The sequence below is a fragment of the Delphinapterus leucas genome, chromosome 4, assembly GCF_059928025.1.
Source record: "Delphinapterus leucas isolate spDelLeu-1000000601 "Yukka" chromosome 4, BTC_Dleu_Yukka2, whole genome shotgun sequence".
NCBI classification, from domain to species: domain Eukaryota; kingdom Metazoa; phylum Chordata; class Mammalia; order Artiodactyla; family Monodontidae; genus Delphinapterus; species Delphinapterus leucas.
The window spans coordinates 79,080,201-79,095,418 of record NC_143132.1 but is presented as its reverse complement, the minus strand read 5'-3'; the positions used below and the strand labels follow the sequence as shown (position 1 = coordinate 79,095,418).

Genomic DNA, 15,218 nt, shown 5'->3' with positions numbered 1-15,218 from the left:
TCTTTAAGGATAAGAATAAGCTCTTAATCTGTGCAGGCAGTGAATGATTTACGTGGGCCATCTCATTTAACTCATGGGGTGCATCCTGTTGACCCCATTTTACGGTTTATGCAACTAATACTTCGTAACATGAAGCATCTTGCCCTGAGTCACACTAGTGGTAAGTGGTGGATGTGGGATTTGAATCCAAGCAGGTAGCCAGCCCCTAGAGCCTATACTCTTAAGTGTCTAAACCATACTGATTACCATGAGCAGTCAGTGTTTTGCTTCGTTCTCTATTTCTCCCTCATGTGCCTTGATTTCTTGACTGAATTATAAATTCCTTGAACTGGAATTTCAATTCCAGTAATTGAGATATTGAATACCCCTCAGTTATCTTGATGATTGCCATAATGCCTAATTACTAGCATTTGTGGATAATTTAATGTAGATTTCACCGAGGGTACAGTTTTTCACACTGCTTCAGTATCCTGGAAGCAAGGACTTTTGACTCCTTGCTTGTCTTTGTCTCCAGAAGCTAATCTTCCCACCACGTTGAGCTACTTTGATTTGATTTTCACAGGTCAAGCAAAAAACCTTTTCTCTGTTATTCTCATGGACACACTTTGCCTGCCTCCCCGCCAAGGCCCAGAAATCCAGTGTGATCAGTGCATCTGTCAGAGGATGGACTTGTTTGCGGCGGGTAGCATTGTTACTGAACAAAACACATGCCCTCCCTTTGCATCTTAAGTGCCTTGGATTGCTGAGCAAGAACCTTTCTGACTCAAATGAAAACCACCTTGTGTTAGGTGAAATATGGGGAGTTAACCATTTGTTTGCTGGCGTGCATTTCCCACGAAAAACTCAAAAACAGAAATTCACCTCAGCCATGGAAAGTGATGTGCCAAGCGTCATATTTGCATATTAAAACCGAAAACTGATTTGCATGTTATTTCAGTGTCTTGTGTCACGTTCAGGCATCTGTCAAGCCCACTTAGATAGAAACAGCATGTATAATAGGAAAGTGTTTCTGTGCATATCTGACTGAAAATCTAGGTGCCTTTATTTTTTTCAACAAATTGTCCCCACTTTACATTCTTCTTTTGCTTCTGGCCTTGTGTCTGAAAATGCTAAACACAAGACTGAAATCCCATGTCTTGTAAAGAATAGTTCTTATTTTTTAAGGGTCATCCATTTTTTACTATATTTAGATGATTTTAAAATATTAAAGAAAAAAATTAATATTCCCATCATCCTAACATGAGCTGTTAACATGTTGGTATTTTTTTCTTCCAGTATCTGTTTTTCTTTGTACCTACATAGACACACATGCTGGCACCCTTACATATATATTTGTATACATTTGGAATTATCAGATAGTACTATTTTAATATCTTTCTGTTTTTTTTTTTTAACATGATAATGACAAGAATTGTGAAACAATCTAAATATGTAACAGTAAGGAATTGGTAAAGCCCCAGTGAATTAGAACCATGGTCAAGGCTGGAGCCCTGGTAAGAGAAAGAGTAAGATGTCTGGTTGAGGGTGGCTTTTCTGTGGGACAGTGCATGGAAAGTAGCGCATTGTGGTAACACTTTTCCCCAGTGTTGGAGCAGCTAGCCCTTTGCATTGTTCCAGGCAATCAAATAAAGATGAAATGTCTTTTCAGCGGAAGTCACTGCCAGGTACTAGTGGAGCACAGCAAAGACCGAGACCTCGTTTTGTTTGAAAATGCAACCTTGAACAACAGTTCATCCCATTCATCAAACTTTTTATGTCTTGAGTCTTGTTGAGGTGAAACCTACCAATGGAAATAATGTCTTGTCATTGTCTTTCCTTTGTTATATCAGATCCCTTCTGCAGAGCACACATCGGCCTAATTAATGGAGCAAAGAAATGCAGGTAGCTTTTAGCTCTCGTGCTGTGGAAATAGCTTCTAGTAGCCTTGTGTAGGAATCACGTATGGTGGTGTATAAGAAGGAAGCAGATTGATAGAGATCTTATCTGCCACAGAGGCCACTGGCTTTCACCTTTAAGGAAGGCCTGCCTTCTTGAAGGATGGAAAGTATGGAGAACATGGGAGTATGGAGAGAAGGAGTCATGAAACGAGAACTATGAAGCAGGTTGGTAAGAGGTCTTTGCTTTAGCTTCTCCCTGACACTGAGTATCTGGGACTCCTGCTTCTGACCTTTCCTACCTGCCTGCCAGGTGGGAGAGCATATGTGGTTATGCCTTTTTTGCTTGGAGCTCATCTAGGCAGGAACACATAAGGGAGGCTACTTCGTTCTGAATAACCAAACATGAGCTCTGCTTTACTGTTTATCTTTGGTGCCAAAGGCTAAGACGTAGAGAGTTTAACAATTTGGAGAGCCAGCAAAGCATACCTTCACCAAATGTCATGTGTTTCAAGGTTTACAATTAAAAAGACTCAGAGGACTTACATCTCTTGCTACGACAATTAATGTGAAATTCAAATAGACTAGACTGAAGTACTTTATCAGCAGATAGAAGAGTGAAGTTACTGGAGAGATACTATTATCTGCAGACATTCCACTTCCAAGAAGAAAATCTTCTTTGTTAGTGGTTTGTAAGGTGTCCCTCCTGGTAACCGCAACTGTAATTTAAACACAATATTATGTTTAATATTTTACAGAGCTTCTTCATATGAATTAGATATTAGTATCTTTCAGTTTATAGATGGGAAAGTCTAATAGAGAAACAAACCCTTGGGGAACTGAAATGGTGCCCTAGCTGTCAGGGCCCGAAATAAACATGCTCCAAGCGAGGCACTCTTAAGGCTACCCTCATACTTTGGGGACTGGTGGGGTGGGCATGGAGAGAAGCCACTACCTCTCAGCTCAGCCTATGTTACCATAATTCTCTGGTGTGCAAACACCACAGCCCCTAGGTGGACACCCAGCACTTTCCCCTGGCTGCGGTGACATCCAGCAACTCCACCAGGCTGTCATTCAGAATCATCAGTCCTTGGCTATGACTCCAAATTTGGCCTAAGAAGGGTGATTTAGGGGCATCCATGCATGGCATGAGAAAGGGAATATGAAAAACGGGTTGTAAGAAAACAAACCTTTTGAAAGTTGAAGACTAACTGGCATGGATTTCCAAGGTAAAATCAAACTTTTAAAGTCAGATTTTCTGGATGGTCTTCTTTGTGCCCTTAACCATTCATTCTCCAAGAAAATGGACCTTGGGAATAGAAGAACTAAGCACATGCCTTTCTGCTCCCATACAGCTGTGAGGATTGTTCATTGGTGGGTTTCTAATTGTTAATAAGTGGTTCTCCTCCTCCCCCTTCCTTCTCTGAGACCCACTGCTTTAAACCTGAAGCAGGGTGGGTGTCCAGCACATCATCTACCTTTGGCCTGCCTGAAGTGGGGTGCTCCTTCCACTGAACAGTGAGATGTTGAGCGTAGAGTATGATAATTCAGTGAGAGTCAGAAAGTAGAAGCAGCCTCAGGAAATTGCAAACTGCAAACTTGACACAGTTAAATAAGGGGAGAAAAAAAGAACGAAAATATCAGAAATATATTTTTTCTGGCAGGCTTTCAGCTCAAAATGGGGCTAATTCTACCATTTGAAAGAAGATAATTTCAGTGTTTCTTTTTTCAAGAACGTGTAATTGAAGTTATTTTCCCTCTGAGAGAAGGAACCTCTTGTACATCATTGCAAATGGACAAGAAAAATGAGAAGCTCTGGTACCTAGAGTGATAGAGTATTCATTATCATGTAATCCCTCTGAATATCTTGGCTGCCTTTTCCCAGTGTTGTATCTGCCTGGGCAGTGCTTTTCTGGTAAGGTTCAGATTTGTACTAAGTTCCAGTTACCTAGCACTCTGTAACTAGGAAATCAACAACAGGTAAGGACTCATGGGAGAAAAATGACCCATGGCGAGGTCAACATCAGAGTAACCCAGAGGCTGATGTGATGACAGATTAGGTGGCCATTTTGTAATAACGGATTCTTAACACATACATTTAATTAGTTAAGTTGGTGATAACAAAGATTCAAGGAGGTGGGTGTTCTCCTAGGGGTCTTTGCTGTTTGCACCTTAGTGTAGGCTGTTTACCATGCTTCCTTTTCTCTTTAGGAGGGACAGTTCTGCTTTCCCCACCCAAGGAAGGGTGGTGGTAGGAAAGGGTGGTTAACCTTTGTATGTTCTTGATTTCATGCCCCATGTGTAGTGAAAGTTCTGTAGGCTGCAGAAACCCTGTGACCTGCCAGCTGCTTACTCAGATTTAGAATGCTGAATGAAGTTCTAGATTGTTTCAGGGGATGCTGACAAGTGATTTAAGTCCTCATGTAAATGGAAATCTCTATAATAATGAGGTCTCCACTTGCTGAGTGTGTCTGTTTTTATAAGCTACAAAGCTGCCATAAATATGAATACCTGTGATTTCACTATAAATATCTATAAATATGTGCATGTTATGGGTACAAAAACGTGATAGAGTTAAAATCAAAGGAATCTTTGAAAACACCATTTTACACATAAACATACCGAGGCTCAGGGAATAGAAATGATTTGATCCAAATGACTGGATAAAGTTAAAGGTGGAACTAAGATTAGAGAGATAAATAGGTCTTTTGACTTAATAGGTTCTGATGTAAGAAAATACAAAACACTTCAAGTACCATGAAGTGTTATATAAGTATGATGGATACTGTTATTTGTGCTGTTCTTAATCTGGCAGAGTTTTTTTGCTCACCAAGTAGATTCTGTCCATATGCATTTTGTTTGCAGAAACAGTCCTTATTTTTGCACAGTCTCATCCATAACCTTTACCAGGGGCCTAGATCCAAATTTGGCTGTGGTATTCATATTAGGCCTTCCCCAGAACAATAATCAGCTGGGCCCCTAGCAAGGAAAGAACCATGGCAGAGAAGAGTCGGCTGTAGATACTTGGACATTTTCTGTGTCCTGACACTTCTGTGTCAGGAAAAAACAATATTTTTCACATCTGAGGAAAAAATCTTCATTGTAGAAAAAGGAAAGTATAAATAAAAGGAATATAAACCACTGCCCATCTCTTTTAACCATTAACCTCTGAGCATATTTCTTTCCAGTCTCCCTTCTGTAACAGTTCGAGGCAAGCCAGCCTGGTCAGTGGATGGCTGTCCTCCAGGAGTGAGCTCCTTTCTTCCTATGCCTCATATGGCTGTATCTAACTGCAAGGGAGAATGGAAAGTAGTCTAGCTGTGTGCTCAGAAGGAAGAGGAAACACATTTTGCTGAGGAGTTAGCAAATTTACATAGTACGTATCAGAGTTCTTTTAAAGCATGTTAACCATTAAATTGGTGTCTGGTTGCATTTTTTAAAGTCATCATTCACTTTGGGTATAAGATATTTGCCAATAGGCATATTTCAGAAGCATGACTTTAGTAAAAGTCAGCCCACCATATTAAATCTCCTAAAGATTATCTGTTGCCTAAAACAGTCTTGACTTTGACCACAACCCATTTCTCTAGCCTCATCCTAGCTCTGTTCTTCCTCTATTTCTTAACATTTTTGCTAATATCCATGTTCTTTCATACATACTGTTCTTGGAATATCTTTACTGTCTTTCTCTTTCTTTTTTCCTTTTCTTCTTTCTTTCTTTCTTTCTTCCTTTCTTCCTTTCTTTCTCTCTCTCTCTCTCCCTCTTTCTCTCTCTCTCTCTTTCTTTCTTCCTTTCTTTCATCTGGTAAAATCCAGTTTATCCTTCAATATCAAACTAAGTGGTCACCTCCTTTCTGGCAGTGTTCTGTTATCTCAGAACACTGAGTTCATACCTGTGTTTTTGTACTTACACTTTATGGTAATTACCTATTTTCATGTCTCTCTCTTCCTAAACTGAGTTGTCAGAGGCAGGAATCCTGAATAATTTGACTTTATAATGTTAGTACTTGGCATTCCCTTAGGAAAAGTATGTTAAGAGAATTTTGAAGGAATTCTCTGAAATTTATTTTTCAATAATTTCATCTATGGGTCATGTAATGTTTTTTTTTTCTTTTTTTGCCTTTACTAGGAGGTCCAGGCATTTCAAAGAATGCACATATTAGTGATTAATATTGATACTTATAAGAATGTCTTTTTCTTAGAAAAGGCTAGAGGCTGTGTTTATATTTGTTTTGCAGTGCTTTTGTTTCACTATTTAGCAGTAAGCCTCCACTCTGAAAAAGTCTTTGCTTATTAGATAATACAATCACTATTTTAAAATCCAAATGACTATAGTGATAGAGCTGGAAGGCTTGGAAATAACAATATTGGAATCCAGCGAGGCCTTGAAGTGGAGCCAAAACACGGCCAACTCAGCATACCTAGTCTCAGTCAGGGCTCTGCTGGCTTTCAGGGCTGGTACTGCACACAGCATTGCTCAGTTATCTTTTCTGAGCCTCAATTTCCTCATCCATAAAATAGGATGATATATCACACAGGGCTGTTGTATAAGCGTTTGAGATGACATATGTGAAAGCAGGCACTTTGAAAAGGGTCATACAGATACAAGGAACTGTTATTATGTCACAATGAATATACTGCTGATACTATTCATATTTCTACTTCTGAAGAAATAAAAAACAAAATAATATATCACATCCCCTGCCAGCCCCCCCACCCCCCACTTATAAATTTTCAATTGTGTTTTATTGCCCAGACACAATTTTAGAAGCTGCTTATTTAAAAATGATTTGGACACAATTATTACTTTTTCCTAGGATGTGTTGAGTCCTAAGCACTCCCGAGAGAGAGAAATTGAAAGGGATCTCTTCATCCCAGTGAGAAAGTGCTAAACAACTACTACTTACGAGATTTGAACCCTGAAGAAAGTCCTGAGCTATATTTTCCTGGGTGTGAGAGGCAACTGGGAAGAACTTGACTTTTTACCACTATGTATTCCACAGAGGTTGAGTATTACCCACTGGAGGTGGGGACAGTGGGGAGAGTTCTCTAGCCAAATAAGGTCCAGAAACACTGGAAGAGATGATCTCCTGGGGGTCTTTATTCAGAAGGAATACCAGGAATCCAAGATCAGCAATATATGAGATTAGAATCTAAAAGAAAAGAGCCTTTTCCAAACTTCAGAAACAGTATAGCAAGCAAATAGGAAGGAGTATTTGTAGAATAAAAGGTATACTATATGTATTGTTTCTTAAAATCTGTGAAATACTGACAAGGTAAGTACTTTGAAATTAGGCCTCTGCTTGAAATGTAAGTGCTAAAGGTAGAATCTCAATTACTGGCTCCGATTTACAGAGGACAGACTTGGCTTTCTTGCTGCCTTTGTTTATATGAAAAGGGAAGCCAGCAGATTTTAGGGCCAAACAATAATAAATTGTGTCCATTCCCTAAGGGTTCACCCTAAGGCTGGAAGCAGGAATTATCAGATTTTCTCTACTAGTTGTTGATTTAAATTAAAACAGCCACCACCATTAATATTTCATACTTTTCTAGCACTTTCTCTATGGAAAGCAATGTTTGGTTGGAAAAGAGTACGTAGAATTTAGAGTCAGGTAATACCAAATTTGGGGCTCAAGTTCTCTCTTAATTGCAAACCTGCAAAAACAAGTTGTAGATAATTTTCCTATCTCGTCTTCAATGTTGTCACCTGAACTGGCATAGTCCCCTCCCTCAGAGGCAGGTTGGGGGATCTAGAGTCCCTTTGTTGCCGTGGCTTGAAAGTAGTTAAGCTCTATTTAGCATGAAGTGCAAGCTATCTCATCTTAATTCTAACAAAGACCGTGAGGTAGCATTGCAAGCCCATTTTACAGAAGGGGGTCTCAAGTTCAGACAGGTTCACAAGCTCACCTCATTAAATCTGTCTCCAACCACAATGCCACTGCCACACCATATATCCCTTCACTATCTCTGGCCACAATAATTTTATGTTCTTATATAAATATTTCTGTAAAATTTTCTTGAAAGTTGATAGCATATATGAGCAATTTGAAGTTTAATTATACTAGCAAATCACTCCTCCAGTGTTTATATCTGCATACACTCCCCCCAATATAGTGTGCTTTATAGAACTGATGATCATCTGTGTCTGCCTTTCACCCTCACTAGACTCCAGTCCTTTCAAAGGCAAAGACTGTGTCAAAAACGTCTTTGTGTTCCTCCCTGATGCTTGCAGAGGGTACACAAAATAGGCACTGTAAGAACGTGTGCATAAACTAATGAGTAAAACAAATGTGAATGAGTCAAGAACTTCTTTAGCCCTCACACTAACTCAATAGGGCACGCATTATTTGCAGTTTAGAGGAGGCCCCGAGATTAATGTTTAGGACAAATGAGTGAATCTAGGATGGGCTCTTATCCTGGCTTTAGCCTAATTAACCCTGCCGGATCTTTTTGGGTGTCAATTTCTTTACCTCACAATGAGTAGGTTGAGGTAATGATCCTGCAGATGCCAGATGAAAGATAATTAGAGAGAAAAGGCCAAATAGGTGCCAATCAACAATTTCACATATGTTTAGAAGGCATTTCATGCCCTAGCCATAACACAAGTAATTAATACCCTTCTTAGTTGTTGAAATGTTGCTGGTAATAATAATGAAACTTTTGTACAAGGATTTGTTCTTCACATCCAAGAACTCATTTGCTATAGTGAAGATAACGGGTGAATGAGTATGCAGCTTCAAGTCTTGTTGAACTAATTCTTGTAAACTATTCATGAAAGGAGAAACTCTTGGTCAACAATTTTAAGACCGCATAAGATCAAGGCAGTGCATTCCCAATGTCAGCTCTTCCCATTTGCCATGGGGGATAGTATCACTGATATTTCTAAACCTTTAACAGTCTTTTTATTTTTAATACTTTGAAGATACTGGGGTATAATATCGGAAGTGGTCAAAGTTATAATATAGGCAAAGGAAAATCTACCAAATTCCCTCTTACTTGCATAGCACCAGCTATTTTACATCTGGCCTCTGGTCTTTCTTCTTTCTTTACATACTTTAGATTCTTGGTTGATCACCTCAAGTGTTCTTTCACCTGACATTTGGTTCCCTTGCGTTGCTTTAATTCAGGCACATCCGCCTATTTAACACCAATCTAGTGTTTACCGCTGCTGATTTACCTCCTCATTTGACACCTGGTGGTTTGCAGTGCAGGGGTGGTCTGGTGGGGTGGGGCAGGGGGGTTACTCAACCTCCTTAACTGGAACACAAGGCCCTTCACTTTGTGGACCCCATGTACCCAATAATATTCATCTCTTTTCTTATCTCAGACTTTATACATAGGAGTTCCTTATGCCACCTGGCTTCTTCCTCACCTGAATGTAAAAAAAACCTTCAACGTTTATGGTTCCTCTCCTTTAGCTGAACAAATCCTAGTCTGTGCTGATGCCTCTCCTCTGGAATTCCTCCTCTTCGGCCACGAGGGAGTCCCCTTTGTGCTCTGATTGTGCACTTTCTACAGTTGCTTTATCTTTAATTACTAGGGTGCCTATATCTCTTACTCGACCGTAAGCTCTGTAAGGAAAGAGACTCAGTTTCTTCATCTTCTTTTTATAAATCTACAACTGGCACACAGTGACTGCTTAGCAATTGTTGAATGAAACAGAGTCCTGTTCTTTGTAAACATGGATTTCTAAGCCTGAGAGATGGCTCATCTATATAAGGCAAGTGAATAAAGTAGTGCCCCCAAGGTCAGACACTGGGTAGCTGATAAAACCAATATTAAACCCAGGCCTCCTAATGGCCCCATCCAGTGCTTTTTCCTCTACAGTGCAAACACTACCTGATTGCCTTGGTTGATGTCTAGGTTGCACTTAAAGGAATCTGTGTTTTCTGCCTTTCAGAGTGGACAAACAGGATCCATGGGGCCTCCGGCTGTCCCTTCCTCATTCCGCCCTGAAGATGAGCTCGAGCATCTGACCAAGAAGATGCTGTATGACATGGAAAATCCACCCGCCGATGAATACTTTGGTGAGTGGGGTCTAGGGCTGAATTCTGAAGTAAAGGTTGTGTTCTGTTTTCCTTAATTAGTAATTAGGAATAGTACCGGCTCCACTGGTAAAAGTTTTGAGTCTGCATGTGTTGGAGCTGGTATGCATGTACACACACACCTGAGTGTTCTGGAAATTGCTTTGTGAGACTGCTGTAAATGTGATGTCTGTTTAGCTTGGACTAAAATTTCAGGGGTAATGCAGAGTTTCTTGAATACAAATTTGATTTTAAAAGTTTTTTTTTGACAATTTATTAGCTTCTTATTAGGCAGAAATCGGGTTTCTGTGTGTGTTCAGGTCTCTCACTGATCTAAATGTTCATTTACAAAATGTGAAATCGGGTAGTATCTAAACTTTGTGCTTTCAATCCTTTCCCTATTTAGGAAAAGTTGTTCCCTTTATATTTTTTTTAACTTCTCTCTCCAAACCTGTGAATAATTATCAGTGGTTAATCCATCCATTCCATTTTTGTAATGTGAATTTATGAATTATACACCAAGTATGAGGTGTTAAAGATACATAACCTACCCTCAGGGAGGTTGGAATTATTTAGAAAAGATAAGAAAAACAAACAATTGCTAATCTAGGTAGAAAGTTATGAGGCATAAGAGAGGCTTAGGTCAAGTGTTACAAAATGTAAAAGCTCTATTCATCGAGAACATCGGGAATGCTTTTGAGAAGAATTGGTGGTTCTTGAACCTGGACTCAAAGCAGTGCCTTTCAGATTTTCTGTTTTCTCCCTAATCTGTTGGAGACCAATATTTCCATAGAGTACAATTAAAATTAGTTACTAAGAAAATGAAATAAACAGAATACAAAATGGAAGAATGAGTTTTACCATTATTAGATTTAACAGGAATAAATTACTCTATTAAATTGCTATCATATTTTCTAAATACTGTCTGTGTCTGTACTTGTCTCATCGCAGAGTGTCTTAGTCAGATAGGAATCTGTAGATCATTCTGAGTAGCACTGCTTTTCAGGCATCTGGAGAGAGGATATTACATTTGGGGAGCAGTGGAAGCAAAGGCATAGAGGTGGAAAAATTGCACGGGACTTCTACTTCTTCATATACTTCCTATTTTCATGTCTTCCCACTTGCTTCCTATTTGGGAATATGTAATGACAGGTAAACTGAGGGCACAAAGCCACATCATAAATGGACTGGGTTAAAATATGAAAAACGTGACATTTCTTTGTATGCAGGAGACAGTGTAGCTTAGCTAAAAGAGCACAGTAGTGGGGATAAAGAGTTCTGGTTCTGGTTCCTTTTCTGCCTTTTACCAGCTAAGCAATATTGGCCCGTTCCTCAACTGCCTCAATCCCGTTTCCCACCTTGGTGAACCATAGGTGTGAAGCAAATGTGCTTTAGCATTTCTTTCATAGTAAGTTCTCTGTAGAAACAGCATTAATGCAGAGAAGTACATAAAGCTAAAAGTTAAATGTAAGTTGATAGAGATTAGCACAAATGCATAGAGAATAGTTAAAAGAAGTCTCTAGTTATATTAAAATATACTAAAAGTTTATCACGCTCTTGTCATTGACATGGGAGAAGGGCTTATATTGGAGCCTAAGGTAACTTTTTAAAAAAGCTTATTAAGAGTGAAAACTAAGGCCTCTGTATTAAGGTATACCAAGCACAAAAAGCTAACATACCAAATATATATGCTTCCATTTTCACAGCAACAAAATAGATAGCAATAAAAAACACTGAACATAGGTAGTAACTGCGTTAATGAGTATATATTAATCGCTCTGGGAGATCAATTAAATATTATCTTTGCCTTCAAGAACTGTCCTAGCTCTGCTACTCACTAGCTTAGACAACGTGAACAAATGGCTTATTCTCTACATCTTTTTGTTTTGCTTTATCTATAATGTGGAAATAATGGCTAGTTTATACTTTTATAGTGAGTAGTGAATGAAATATTTATAGAAAGCACTTAGCCAAGTTCTTGGCATGTAGAATATGCTCAATAATCAGTTATCCCATGCTTTATTAAAGAAAACAAGATATGCCCATTAAAAAGCCATTAATAATACGTGATTTAAACTGAAGTTCCTAGCAAAAATAGAACATATGTCACCAATTGGTAAATAATCATTGCCAAATGAGTGTTACAAACCATGAGAGAGAATGTGGAATAATGATAAGTTTTATTGAGTGCTTACAATATGGCAGCACTGTTACACAGTATGTACTTCATTAAGAATGAACTCATTTCATCCTTACAGAAAAAAATATAACCCTGTGAAGTAAATGCTATTATTATTTCCAGATTAGGAAATCAAGGCACAGAAATGTTAAGTAATCTGCCCAATACCAACAGCTAATAAGTTGCAGGACTGGATTAGAATCCAAACTCCAGGTCTATACATTTTTTTTTTTTCTTCTAAAACTTTTTCCACAGCTTTATTGAAGTAAACAAAGTCACATAATGAATGTATACAATTAGGTGGGTTTGGATGTATGTCTACGCTTATATGCTGTCACCACAGCCCAGGTAACAAACATACCCTTCACTTCCAGAGTTTACTTCTGGACATTTAGGAAGGGTCTTATGGAGGAGATCAGCTTTGGACAGATGGAAAATAAGAGAAGGGCATTCTCTTCTAGGTAGATAGAATAAATAAAATAGAAATTGAGGCCAAGATTATGTAAGGAAAATTGCTTTATATGGCAGATATCCACCAAGGGCCTATTATGTGCAGCTACTTGTGCTAGGTAGGTGTTGGAGACATGTGGAGCTAGGGAGACGTGGGCCTTCCCTTTAAAGGAGCTTATAGTCTTATATAAGAGAGGATGTGTACAACGTTGTGGTGTTTAATCCTAACACAAGGCAGAAAGCGACAAGTAACTTATTTGAAGTTCAGCCAAAGTACTTTGAGAACTGAGAAGAAAGGAGAGAGAACATTATGAGGCAGGAATGGAAAAGTGTTTGTGAAGTGGATAGCCTTTTTAAAATTACGGTAATAGAGAGTTGGAAGTGCGATGATAGTAGAGAAGTGATGTCATTTCTGAGGAGTAGAATTTTAACATAATAGGCAATAAAATCATTGGAGTGAGGCACCCATGTGGGAAGGAACAAATTTTGGGAAATAAGGTGGGAGAGGTAGGCTGGGACCAATGGCCTAAAGACTAAGGACTTTATCTTATACAGTGAGTGCTGCACGTTGAGATCAAAGGTTATGGGAACTGTTTCATGAAATGTGGTTAAGAATGTGGGTTCCAAAGCCAGTATGCCTTGGTTTGAATGCCAGCTCTACCCCTCACTGGCTAGATAAAAGCACGAAGCAAAGGATGAGTTAACAGAACTATGGTTTACTGTTGTTCTACTCAAACATTAAACATTTCCCGAACATGTTTTCCATGCCTGCTGCTGTGTGCAAGGGACACCAAGCAGAGTCTCTGCCCTCAGGGGATTCACAAGTTCTGGGAAGGACAGGAGAGAGGCAGGCATGTAAGGAATGTCAGTGCAGCAAGGGGTGCAGCACTGTGTTGGGTCTGCCTGAGACACTAGGTGAGCATAGAAGACAGAGTTAAGTCTGAAGATGAGAGAAGGACGGCTACATAATAATGTGTTTGCAACAGAAGGGCCTGACCCAAGGGAGATGAAGAAGAGTCATCTCTTGTTCTCTATCAGAATTTTACCTGAGTTCCATTCTGGGCTGGAAATAGCATTGCTAATCACCACCTTAAAAGAACTTTTCACTCTTGTGTTAACATGCCCAGCCCCAACTCAACCCCCTCACTTTTTCTATCACTTTGCCTATTTAATGCTGGAATTTTCATTGACACTATAACTGATTTGCTGAAGGTCATTAAATGCTTTCATGTCAAAGATCTCCTACTAGATTATGAGCTGCACCAGTGAGTGAGAGGGAACAAAATGTAAATAAATGGTGTCAATGGAATAGATTCCCCTGTGGTCATGTTCATTTTTTTCTGTGCAGCCCCTATTTTCTTTTTCCTTGAGTGGAATAATTCATGAATATATTTTTGTTTTGTTTTGTTTTTCATTATGGAGTTTCCCATTACTCTTAGCAGTTTTTCTTTGTTTGAAGAACTATAATTATGGCATGCTTCAAAGTAGGGGAGGAATATCAAAATGTCATCTCACAGGTGACTTAAGTCAAAGGAGAAAAGATACCTTCACAAATAGAGAGTTTGGAAACTTTCTTAATCCAAGTGATGAAACTTAGCATCACCAAAATGGGACAAACTGACATGTGCCAGCTGATATGATGTAGTAGAAAGTACACAACATCACCTGTGTAACATAGTCTTGCTGAAATATTTAACCTGAAATCCAACCATTAGGGATTAGACAAATCCAAATGATGTGCCATTTTTCAAGACAATTGTCCTGAATTCTTTAAAAATGCCAAGATTAAAGAAAATGAAAAAAGACATGCCAGTCAAATGCAAGGCATGCATCTTGATTGAATCTGGATCAAAAAACAAAGTATTGGGGCTTCCCTGGTGGCACAGTGGTTGAGAGTCCGCCTGCCGATGCAGGGGACACGGGTTCGTGCCCCGGCCTGGGAAGATCCCACATGCCACGGAGCGGCTGGGCCCGTGAGCCATGGCTGCTGAGCCTGCGCGTCCGGAGCCTGTGCTCCGCAACGGGAGAGACCACAACAGTGAGAGGCCTGCGTGCTGCAAAAAAAAACACAAAAAAACCAAAAAAATGAAGTATTTAGGGCAAGTTTAGAGAAATTTAAATATGAACTATATATTAGATAATACATCAATGTTAATTTTGTGGGTATGGTAATGGCATTGTGGTTATATAAGATAATATCCTTGTTTGTAGGAGCAAAATGTTGAAGTATTTAGGGTAAAGTGTCATTATGTCAGCAACTTATTTTGAAACAAGATAGATAGATGTAGAGATATTATGAGGAGGGCAGAATCGCTTCAGATTATAACTATGAGAGATACTATAACTGCACAGCTACAAAGGATACCCTTTCTCCCCCCGGGAGTATTGAAGCCTATCACAAATGAATTATCTTTTATTTTTGTACGTGCCGCACGGCATACGGGATCTTAGCTCTCCAACCAAGGATCGAACCTGCGCTCCCTGCAGTGGAAGCGCCAAGCCCTAACCATTGGACCGCCAGGGAAACCCCACAAATGAATCATCTTAACACTCCCTTCTTGGGCAGGAGAAGTAGAGAGTCATTCCTATATCTTGTAAACTTGACTGTTTTAAAATTTCCCTTTCTTGTGTATCTGTTTCTTTATTTTCTACTGGACACATACCCTTTCTATTGTTGGTGAGATGATAACC

General features: G+C 39.3%; 1 protein-coding gene across 3 annotated transcripts in view; it reads left to right on the top strand.

Moving 5' to 3' along the window:
• LPP (LIM domain containing preferred translocation partner in lipoma) overlaps nucleotides 1-15,218 on the top strand; it is a 698,095-nt gene that overhangs the window by 513,866 nt on the left and 169,011 nt on the right. For all 3 annotated transcript variants that reach the window (XM_089910694.1, XM_022569708.3, XM_022569736.3), the window contains one exon: nucleotides 9,775-9,901. In XM_089910694.1, coding sequence (XP_089766820.1) covers nucleotides 9,775-9,901 — 127 coding nt within the window. The remainder of the gene's footprint in view (nucleotides 1-9,774; nucleotides 9,902-15,218) is intronic.